This window comes from Xiphophorus hellerii, chromosome 11 (assembly GCF_003331165.1).
Source record: "Xiphophorus hellerii strain 12219 chromosome 11, Xiphophorus_hellerii-4.1, whole genome shotgun sequence".
NCBI classification, from domain to species: Eukaryota; Metazoa; Chordata; class Actinopteri; order Cyprinodontiformes; family Poeciliidae; genus Xiphophorus; species Xiphophorus hellerii.
The window spans coordinates 7713131-7724403 of record NC_045682.1 but is presented as its reverse complement, the minus strand read 5'-3'; the positions used below and the strand labels follow the sequence as shown (position 1 = coordinate 7724403).

General features: G+C 51.1%; 2 protein-coding genes across 2 annotated transcripts; both read right to left on the bottom strand.

The window, feature by feature from the left end:
* Positions 1 to 77: 77 nt before the first annotated feature.
* Positions 78 to 5114, bottom strand: chm (CHM Rab escort protein). The gene is made up of 17 exons (XM_032576571.1): positions 4961 to 5114; positions 3864 to 3930; positions 3672 to 3744; positions 3473 to 3597; positions 3309 to 3406; positions 3189 to 3241; positions 2978 to 3121; positions 2778 to 2894; positions 2599 to 2710; positions 2301 to 2523; positions 1891 to 1968; positions 1469 to 1570; positions 1320 to 1383; positions 1028 to 1121; positions 861 to 959; positions 568 to 713; positions 78 to 477 (listed from the first exon to the last, which is right to left on the bottom strand). Exons 1-17 carry the CDS (start codon positions 5058 to 5060, stop codon positions 175 to 177), a joined length of 1998 nt encoding a protein of 665 aa, XP_032432462.1. The 5' UTR covers positions 5061 to 5114; the 3' UTR covers positions 78 to 174.
* Positions 5115 to 6017: 903 nt separating this feature from the next.
* On the bottom strand, positions 6018 to 10736 carry ik (IK cytokine). Its single transcript, XM_032576198.1, has 19 exons — positions 10525 to 10736; positions 9676 to 9742; positions 9509 to 9601; positions 9360 to 9419; positions 9097 to 9264; positions 8899 to 9013; positions 8755 to 8825; positions 8633 to 8679; positions 7841 to 8004; positions 7654 to 7762; positions 7550 to 7589; positions 7323 to 7480; positions 7165 to 7246; positions 6988 to 7074; positions 6820 to 6877; positions 6657 to 6745; positions 6475 to 6583; positions 6362 to 6396; positions 6018 to 6190 (listed from the first exon to the last, which is right to left on the bottom strand). The coding sequence occupies exons 1-19, from the start codon at positions 10532 to 10534 to the stop codon at positions 6163 to 6165; spliced, it is 1590 nt and encodes a 529-aa protein (XP_032432089.1). The 5' UTR covers positions 10535 to 10736; the 3' UTR covers positions 6018 to 6162.
* Positions 10737 to 11273: the final 537 nt, after the last annotated feature.

Genomic DNA, 11273 nt, shown 5'->3' with positions numbered 1-11273 from the left:
ATGTTATTATTTATGTCAGTACTGGTCCAATATGCGCTGAGAGGCTGATGGGTATGTAAACATCTGGCCGGCTGGTGTTTCTGGATTCATAATGAAACTTTATTGAGACAAAACATTGAAACAGAACAAAGTAAGCCAGCAGAAAGTTTGACCCGGTGCTGGTTCTGGAAGGTTTCAGGATGAAGATGGAGGTTCCTCAGGTCCAACCCTCTGGAGCTCCAGGTTCCCCTGGTTCTGGTTCTGCTCTTGGTCTGGGTTCTCCTGGTTCTGGTTCCTGTTCTCCTGGTTCTGGTTCTGCTCTGGGTCTGGGTTCTCCTGGTTCTGGTTCTGCTCTGGGTTCTGCCCATCGTCTTGGCCCATGTCTCCCCTGTCCTCTCCAGCGGACGAGTTGTCTCCGTCGTAGACAATGTCCTCTGGGTTGGGTGCCGGAGGACAGAACTCCTCCTCTGGGAGGATCCTCTGGAAGATGGAAGCCGCCTGAAAACAACAGAAGAAGAAGAGCTGGAGGCCATGATAACCCTTAACGCAGTACCACCTGTGAGGACCAGGTGACCCTAGGTGTCTCACCTGTTGGACAGCGTCTTCGTGTCCCAGAGCACTGTCTGGACCGTGGCAAATGTGGACGTTAGAAGGCAGCGGCTGACCTTCGACCTGCGACGCCATGCCGTCTGCCATGTTGAAGTACAGACTCCAGAGGACAGAGGGACGCCGGTCTGGGGACAAAGGGACAACATGAGGAGATTGGGCCAGATGAGGCGGGGTCAGAGGCCTTCCTCATTACCACCAACATGGCCATTACACCACAGAAGAAGGGGAGGAAACCGGAACTGTGTTGCCTCCTCCTCGGTTCTGCTTCTCACCTTCCTCCTGAGACTCTGTGGTTCTAAACATCCTGGTTACCAACGGCGACAGGTCCTGGTGGGCAGAGCCAACTGACCGACAGGTGAGGTGGACCAGATCTGAAACAGGAAACCAATTAGAGCCTGTGGCCATCTCTATGGCAACCTGATGAACCCCACCCACTCACAGGTTCCAGGGATGCAGGTCATGGAGGACGAGCTGAGCTCCACCATCTTCACTGCAGGACTTCCTCCTTCAGGGGGAACTGTTACCATGGAAATCTGCACACACATAGGTGAGATGGCTAAGCTCCTACTTCCTGTTTACTGCTCCAATCAAGATCCAGCAGTGTGGATAGGGGCGGGGTTACCTGCTAATAGAGGGCTGGGGAGAGGCTACCTCCCCACGCCCATATTAGGGGATTACCTGCTGATGAGGGGGCGGGGGGTTTGGGGACTACCTGCTGATGGAGGGGTTACCTGCTGGTTCGACTCTGAGGGAAGGACTGAGGAGTCGGTGATGAGGACGGCTCGGCTCAGGAACCTGGAGACACACACCATCACCATCATTATCATCATCATCACCACCACCTTCATCACCAGGTGCTCTATGGTCTCACTGAACTCACCTGGGGGGCGTGGCCACCTTGCTCCTGTCCAGGTAACTGGTCTCCATGACAACGTGGCTGCAGCTTATTCGCTGACCTCGGCTGTCGATCACCGCCTTGCACCTACAACAGGAAGTGATGTTACAAAGCATCAGTTGGACCAGAACCCGAACCATAGTCCATTTGGATGGGGTTGTGCCCTTTGACCTCTTCCCCTCTGCACCCTCATGGAGCAGAACTGGGTTGAGGTTTGACTTCTGAGTGGTTCTGATTGGACCTGGGGCTCATTACAGGTGAGTCGGGTCAAAGGTCAAACCAGGTCCGCTCTTTGAGAACAGGGTCAGAGCAGGCCGGAGCAGGACCGAACACTACCGAACACCCAAACGAACCTCTACCGGTCCAAACCGTCCTATGACTCTGGTTGGTGCGGTTACCATGGTTACCTGTTGGCGTCCCGGTCCACGATGAGACAGTGGACAGAATGTCTGAGGCAGTAGATCCCTCCGAACACAGCGCTCATCCTGCAACGACACCAGGTCAGAGCGTCAGAACCACAATTCTACTGGCTTCTAATGCCGTCCAATCAGAGGTAGCTGTCTGTCTAGCCACGCCCCTTCTCTTCTGTAACATCCCAACTGCAAACAAACACTGTCCAGCTTGTGGTTGGAGGCAGTACCAGCTGATCAAACCCGACCCAACAGAACTAGAACCTCCCAAGACCAAACCGGGTCGGACCAGAACTTTAAAATCAAGCAGAGCCAGCACTGATGTCTGCCGAGCAGTACCGGGTCGGAGCAGAACCTCCCTCCCTTCCACCTGTGGCGTCGTCGTCATGGGAACAGTTGGTTCTCACCTGCAGAAGCATTGGGGGATCTCTCCAAGGCCGTACACAGGAAACAGGAAGGGAGTGTTGCCGTAGCGACCCAGGCTGCGCAAGAAGTGACGTGTCGAGGCAAGACCTTCCTCTGTGGGTGTGTCTTCGGCTACCATGGCGATGGAGTGAAGCAGGAAGTGCTGCAGATTGTCCCCCAGCTGCTGGTCCCGCAGGAACTCCAAATATGGCCGACCGTGGTATACTGAAGGCAGAAGATTGCATTACCCACAATGCCTCAGGCTGAATAGTTGATGTCATTAGGACAGGTAGTAGTCACCTGTCTGCTCCTCCGTCTCCTCCACACAGGAAGTCAAGAAGCGCATCAACTTCCTCTTTTCCACTACCGACAGCTGGCGACTCGCAAACACATCTGCTCTGCTGCACGGCACCTGGCAGGGGTCAGAGGTCACAGGTCAGTAGAGAGCCTAGCAGGAGGATGGCAGACCAAAAACCAACCTGCTCTATGTTGCCGTGGCGATAGGTGAGGATCCTGGTGACGTTCTTGAACTCGGCGTAGCGGCTGACGTTTGACTTGATGAGCAGATCAACCAATGAGCCACGAGAAAACATGAGCTGAGGAGGGGGAGGGGCTTAGTGTGTCACATCATCAGCTGCTACTCCTGCTGTCCAAATGATGACATCACAGCTGTGTTTACCTTGGAGACCAGGTCGATGTTGAACCTCCGGCCTTCCTTCACCAGCTGGGCGTAACTGATCTTCTCCCTGCTTGGCTCTGATTGGCCAGGAGAAGAGGGGTGTGGCTGGTCAGCCTCTGGCTCCTCCCCTTCTGCCTGATTGGGCTGTGATTGGTTGATAACAGTTAGTGTCACATGATCAGACCTGGTTAATGCACTGACTTTTCCTCACCTGCTCCTCTTCCTCCCCAGCTCCCTCCTTTTCCTCCTCTTCCTCCTTTGAGTCTGAACATGTGAGTTGTTAATCCAGATGCTGATCAATAACAGATAATGAGTATCGATGAGGTCCCACCTGCAGATTCTGTCTCTGACGACTCTTTAACCACTTCTTCATCAGCTGCTTTCTCTTCTTCTGTGGTGTTTGCAGCTTCCTCCTCCTCCTCTTCCTCACTGGGGAGATGTAAACAGCTCACAAGTCGTCCCAGCCCACAGGTGGAGGCAGGGGGCGAAGCTTACCTGGCGTAGCTGAACACCTGCAGGTTGGTGATGGAGGCGGAGTCTGCCTGTGACAGGTGAATTAGCTCCTCACCTTCCTCCGTTAGACCTGACCAATCCCTGACCTCCTCTGGCTTTGGCTCCTCCTACCAATACACACAAATCAGTCAGCTGAAGATCAATAATCACTGATCATATGATCAATAACCAATAATCTCACATTCTGCTCCTGGATCCAGGTGAGCAGGCCGTTGAAGGTGAAGCTAGCCCAGTTCGCGGCATAGTAGCTCCTCCTGAGGACACAAACGGAAGCCTTTCACAATAAAAGCCCTCCCGGGTGATATTATTGGTGATAATCAATGACCTGATTGATCATTAAGTAGACATTGACCTAAGGCAGGCTGGAGCTCACCTGTCCAGGTGGAGAACTCGTTGTCCGACCCTCGAACAGGCAGCTGCCACCACCGACTCAGCCAAACCTGATCAATCAATAACCGATACAGATTCATCATCTAACATTCAGAATCGATGACAGGAGGGGATAAAGGAGGCCCGCCTCAGTTCTTTTCTATCCGGACCCAGAACCACATAGCACACAATCCCCACAGACCTCCCTTGTGTCCTAGTCAAAGTACGGGGCTCAGTCTCTGTGCAGCTCTGTTGTTTATTAAATTAATATAAACCGTGAAACGAACTTTTCCTCTGGAGTAAAAACAACTGAAGATGTTTTAAATCAGGCATGTTGGTGGACGCCTCTGAGCAGCAAGCTTCATTCTGAAGAGGAGAACATCTGGGTTCTACTTAACAAAACCAGAAGAGTCTGGACCAGAACTTTATTAGACCCAGCAGAACCTCCAGATCAGAACCTCCAGGAACACAACCGGGTTTCTACAGAACCTCCACATGACGGCTCTCATGTGGAGGTTCTGTAGTGACCAGTAACCAGTAAGCACACTGGTGTTCTGCTGAGTCTGTGGGTAGGGGTCCTGTTCCAGGTTCTGATCAATCTGGAACCAATCAGCGTTTCAGTTCTAATAAAGAGGAGCAATGATGATAAAAGTGATTATTGATTTGCTGCTGACCATAAACACTGTTTACTACCGATGATCTGACACACCCACCAGCCTGAGCAGCTGCTAGCCTCAGCTGGCTAAAGCTAGCTCAGTTTTGTAGTCCTTTTTTGCTTCTCTTCTTTCTTGTCACTTTCAGCCTCGTTACTACATTATTACTATTACAATTAATATTATTATTATTGTTATTAGCAGTAGTAGTAGTAGTGTTTATCTTACTTCTTCCATCTAGCAGCTAACCGTTAGCTTCTAGCCGCTGTCATTGAAAATGCATTGACTGTTAGCCTATAGCTAACGGCTTGACTAAGTCCAGCTCCTGGTCTGGTTCAGACTGGTTTACATCGGTCTTTGGGGATGGTTTGGATCGAGCCAGAACCAGAACTTATTACGACACAAGACCCAAGCCAGATTACGTCACAACATCCAGGTTAGCGCCTACCTGTGCCCAAAATGACGATGTCAAAATCAGACGGCAGGTCCTCGGTAGCCATGTTGGCAAAAAAAAACACGGTCATGTGACCAGGAGGAAACGTGTTCATTGTTTATTTTTAGAGCATTATTTTTTTCACGTGTTCTGTCATTTATGAAGTTTCAGGTATAATACAGGGAGAAAATGCCTAAATGTACCAATATAGAGTTAGAGTTATATATCCATTTAAAGCTTGAACCCTAACTGTTGACTGACGTCATTAAATCCAGTCAGCATAAATGGATGCGCTAATTATATTAATAAAACTGTTTCTCTATGAAGATAAAATAGTCTCAAAATACCCGTGCGTGTGTAATACTGGATTTGTAATCCGTAGAAGCCTCTGTGTGTGTGGTGGGGACTGTTTGTCAAATCAAACATCCTGTAAAGGTTACATCACTGAGCCACTGCTGCACTGAGCTGATGTCTCCAACGCAGGCAAGAGATGTCCATCCATCCATCCATCCATTTTCTGTACACTCTTGTCCCTGGTGGGGTCGGGAGGTGCTAGTGCCCATCTCCAGCGAACGTTTCGGGCGAGAGGCGGGGTACACCCTGGACAGTTCGCCAGTTTGTCGCACACAGCAAGAGAAGTCCAATGTCCGAAAATTGGACGTTTTTTTTTTTTTTTTTTTTTTTACGGTTTATTGTTTCCAGTTTGGCAAGGAAATAATGATCAAACCTTTCATTGTTTCCTGCTCTGGTAAATAACCATGGGTTCAACCCAGTGCATACTGGTCCTGTTCAGTTTGTGCTATGGAACCAGAACCAGAACTTTGAGCTCAGAGCAGCACTGCCCCCTGCAAGCCATCAGATACTACACTTCATTCAGAACCAGCCCAGAACCATCAGAGAACTGGTTCAAAACGATTCTATCTTAGAAGGAGAGTCCAAGTTCTGCTGGCCGGCCCAGAGTGGACTCGCCTCAGGATCGCTGGAGACCAGAACCTTCCTCAGTCCATCCCTTGTCCCAATCTCCTGCTACACAAGCCTAGAAGGTCCGGAACATCAAACCAGTGAGACAAACTGGGATCTGATGGTTTTATTGGGAAATCACAACAACAACAGATACAATAATCAGGATAAATCTTGTTTGCATGACAATAGACTGTGTGTTTACGGTTCCTAACAACAGGTCAGTACGGGTCAGAGAGCAGAACTTCAGCAGGTCTTCAATACTTTGGTCTCTTAACATCGACACTGGAAAAACAACCGGATAATGTTTTATGGACAATAAACACCAAACAGGAAGTGGAAAATAGGAAGGAGGAAACAAAAAGGAGTAAACAGGAAGGAGAAAACAAGGAGAAGTAAACAGGAAGGAGAAAACAAAAAGTGGAAAGCAGGAAGCAGTAAACAGGAAGTAGTTACCCATCAGCCTCCATCTTCTTCCTCTTCTCGATGATCTGCATCAGAACAGAGAGTTTAGCCTCCAGAGCAGAAGGAAGGAGCTTCAACCAGACTCTAGCCTTCATCAGACTCACCGCGCTGATCTTCTTCCACTGGCGGTCCAGCTCTGCCTTCTCATTGGTCTCCTTGAAGCGCCGCGTCTTCCTGCCTTCAGACATCTTGATGCCGTACTGGAAGGCGGCCCTGCGGGGACAAACGTCAGCGTCAGCAGCAGCCTGGCGCCTGCCAGTCAGCGCTGAGGGAGCAGCCGGCCTACTTGGGCAGAGCCTCCTTGTTGTTCATGTAATCAGAGTACTCCTCCTGGGTGTCGAAGTCCCAGCGGCCCAGCGGACCCTTCTTGTTACCCTGGAACAGAACCACAGGCCATCACCTCCAACCCCATGCCGCCAGCAGCAAGGCATGCTGGGAGAACTACCCACCTGGTCCATCTTGCTGTAGTCCACCTCCTCATCGCTGTCCACCGCCAGGTCGTCCATCCTGCAGAGACACACCTGATCAGAGGGGACAGCGGCTGGTCCTCAGGTCAGGACACACCTGGCTCAGCATGTGTGTGTGTGCGTGTGTGGGGGTGTGCATGTGTGTCTCACGTTGCCGGGTAACACTCTGCGTAGGAGTTGGATCCTCCAAAGAAATCTCCCAGCTGCTCCTTACTGGAGTCCCTCCTCTGGGAACCAGTAAACACCAGTTAAGGCTGAAAACTGGACTCATGGTACCGTTCAGAACCGGATCAGAGTCAGACAGGAAGTCCCAGTAAATAAGGATATGGTTCCTGGTTCTGCCACTGGTTGGCTGCTGCTCCAAACTTCTCATTGATCATCTTGATCTGGTCTTTGATCGACCCAGGAGCTGGAGGACAGGGGACAGACAGATGGACAGGTTACCCATCAGCTGGTCAGTCTGGGTCAGAGTGGGGGACACCTACCCGTGTCTACATCTATCAGCGGGTGTTCATCTCCGCGCGGTTTCTCAAAGTAGGCGTGTCTTCTGTTCTTGCTGTCTTCGTCTCGTCCCCGGTGGCGCTCTTTGTCTTTGGGTTTGGACGTGGCGGACGGGATGTAGTCCCCGATGTCGTCAAAGATGCTGAAAGAGGAGTGGAGGCGTTACTCGGACAGCCGGGCGTGGGGACAGAGACGATGAAGGACAACCCACCTGAGATCAGCTTCAGGAGCTCGCTTGTCATCCAGTTTACCTGAAACAGAGACACGTTAGGAAGGGGACAAGTCCAGGGGACACAGGCTGCAAGTGAGTCCAACCTTTATCCTTCTTCTTCATCTTCTTGTGGCGTGTCCCCTGTCTCAGGTAGGACAGGATCTGGGTCAGCTTGGAGATCACGATGTCGTTGGTGGTGAGAGTCGTCTGAGCCTGGGACAGCAAGAGAACAGCGTGAGGACACAGAGGGAGACAGAGGGATAGCAGTGTTTCTATGGGGACGTGTCTGACCTCCATGCTGGGGCAGTCGGCCTTGCTGCGGATCAGGGTGGTGGGGATGTCGGTGTCGGTGAACTCGTCATCCAGGTCGACCACATAGGCCATCCTGCCGGGCAGGAAGAGCTCGTTCCTCTCCTGGACGCCCGACCGGAACGCCACGCGGTAGATGTTCCTGCCTGGGGACGCCCGGGACAACGGCTTCAGGATGGACATGAGGCTAACGGCAGCTACTTTTAGCACGGGACTAACAGCAGCCACCGGTGACACCATTTGGGAAAAAACTCTTACGACTACAGAACGATTTCTCTCTGAATGTTCCCTCAGATTCCTGCAGTGTGTCAGGCCTTCACAGCTGCTGCTGATGTTAACAATAAAGGAGCGGAGCTTCAATTTGAGTAAAGAAGCCCCCCTACTCAGTTGGAGTAGAGGGGCGGAGCATTGGGTTTATTGTTTTACTTTGTTTCACATTTCAGCCAATCAGAGCCAAGACCTGACCTGACCATTATCTGAGCCTCAGGAAGTCAAAGCTACCCGGACAGAGTTATCAGACGTCTGGACCTCACCAGCAGGAGGCGCCAATGCTGCATAAAACTGTTACCAACTGCCATTACACAAGAGGAACCACCAATAAAAGTGTCTGTGATTGGTTGTAGGTGTAAACCTGGAAGACAGGTTTACACCTACAACCAATCACAGCAACCCTAGCAACAGGGTCGACCACCTAGTAACGGGTTTGTCCACCCCTAGCAGCAGTTGGACTCCTGGGTTGAACTCTTGAACATGTCCTTGGTACCGGGGACTCACCCAGTCGAGTCTTGAACTCGATCTTCTCCTCCGGCTCCACGTCCTTCCTGTTCAAACACAGAGCAGAGCAGATCAGAACCGGTTCTGACCCGTTCTAGCCGTGCAGGACTTGCCGGTCTTACTTGGTCTCCTTCTGGACCTTCTCCATCATGTCCTCCTCCTCCTTCTCCTTGCTGGTGATCTCAGCTCTCACCTGGAAGACACACACATTCAGAGCCGACCCAGCGGACCCTGCCTGACCCCTGACCCCTGATCCCCAGCCTGACCTTCTGCAGCAGAGCGAAGTCCAGACCTTTCACCAAGTGAGTGTGCTCCATGTCACCACCCAAGAACTTGGACTCCTGGATCAGCTGCCGGCGCTTCTCTGCTGCAGACTTGTCCCTGGATCACATGAGACGGCGGGTTTATATGTAGACACCAGAACCAGAACCTGGACCTGGATCAGGAGCAGCAGCAGTACTCACGCCTCGGCGGTGGGTCCGACAGCCCGGTAGTTGGCCGTGGTGCTGATGAGCTCGGTCTCTTCATAGTCCTTGTTGACGCCGTCGCGGCGCTCTCGGGCCCGGTCCCGGTACTTCTCAGCCAGCTCTCTCTCCCGCTCCAGCTCCTGCTGCCGCAGCTTGGCGTAGTAGCTGCAGGGGGACAGACAGGGGACACACAGGGGACAGCTGAGTACGGCTGAGGACAGATGGACCAACTCTGACCCGCCTGGAACGTGACCTCTGACCTCTTCTTCTTCCTCCTCCTGGCCGCGGGGTCCTCATCCTCGTTGTAGTCCCTCGGCATTCTGGGAAATAAACACACGGCTCCCCGTCAGCAGGGGTGCAGCAGAAACAGTTGACCTTTGACCTCCTGCTGCTCTCTGAGCCAACTCACTCATGATGTCTGGACTTGGTGGGTGGAGCCGAGGCGGGCGTGGCCCGAGGCGTCATCAGCAACTTCCTGAAGTCATCGTTGGTCAGTTTGGACCTGAGGAGACACACACAGAGTTCAGCAGGAGCCGTGACGATGTGTGTTGCAGTGTGTGTGTGAGCAGCACTCACTGCGCGGCAGAGCGGTGGTCATCCACTTCGTGGCCCTCGGGGGCCAGAGGGTTGGAGTAGCTCTCAGCTGCAAGACAGACAATATGTTAGGCAGCAGGCGGACAGCAGGGGCGCCACACATTTACCTCCAAACAGGAAGCTGAGGCTGAGGACCTAACGCGACCCCCAGTCCCAGGACAAACCTTTGACCTTAAACTGAGGCGTCCACTAGCTCTACAAACCAGAAGACATGTGAGATCACCTAAGAACACCTGTCTTCTGCTCCTACAGGAGGGTCTCCGTGTACTCAGAAGAAGTGAGTGAGAAGAAGTGAGTGAGGCGCTCAGCTCATCAACCTCCTTTACGTTCTCTCACGTTTCACAAAGAGAAGGAAAGTTGCCTGGAGCCGCCTCAGCCGGGCCCTGGGTGTCAAACCTAAAGCCAGACCGATGAGGAAACATCTGGAGGTTCCACATCATGATCAGAAATCCGGTTTATCTGGCCTGCACGGAACCAGCCACTGTAATCTGCTTTTGTCTGGTCTAATTTACCCTACAGATGATGAGAGTTATGCCGATATGATCAGCGAGTCCTCAGTTTTAATCTTCCTGATAAAGAGCTTAAAAGCAACGAATTGGAGAAACTGAACCGCAAAACTGCTTCAAACCGGCAGAAGAAGAGCGGAGTCTGGTGACGGTCTGAGCTAACGGAGTCTCTTTGAGATTAAAGGACACATTCTGAAACAACCAGAGATGTTTCTGGGATTATAGAGTTTAATTCATAATCATATTGCTGTATTATATAGAGATTTGTTTTTAGCTACAGGATGCTACACTATCTAACCGACAGTTAGCATGCTAACAGACTCACTCTCAGGCATCTCTGCGGGTCTCTGGTTCTCCGCTGCGGGCTTCTGGTTTTCTGCTCCGGGCTGACAGGAGCTTTATCCCGGCTGTGGGACGGTATAAGTCTCAGTGTTTGACTGTTTCTCTGTAGGTTGAAGATGATTTTCTCCGCTGCTCCGTTTGTTGTGTTTGTCTGAAGCTGTGTAGAGGTGCACTGGCGTCACTTCCTGCCGTTTCATTCAGACAGCGACCCCAGCAGGAGGCTTAAAGCAGCGCACCAACGGGCACAGACACTAGAAATGTGAACATGATGAAAGAAAATAAAATAATGAAAGAAAATAAAAAGCTAAGATTTGACACGGATTATGTAGAAATTAAATTTATTTTAAATATCAGTTTAGGGCTTTCTTCCCGTCAGACTGGGCAGGGTAACACAGCCCCCTGCAGGCTGGAGAAGTCACTGCAGCTTCTTCTGCTGAAGGTTCTCCAGGACCAGCCGGAGGTTCTGCTGCTGCTTCAGTTCTCTCAATTATCTAATAAACGACCTCTGACGTTCAGCTACAATAACCATAAAATAAAGCAACTAAACATAGAAAGTACATGTAATTTTTTGGCTCTTTTTATGTATAATCTTTATGTGTTAAATGTTGTATTGTGCTGAAAGCAAAGCAGAACCATATTCAGATTTTTTTTGTTTGTGTGGACAATGTGCCAAAAAAAAAAAGATCCTAATTTTCCTGCTTAAAAACTGAGATGCAGGTTTAATTTGATCTA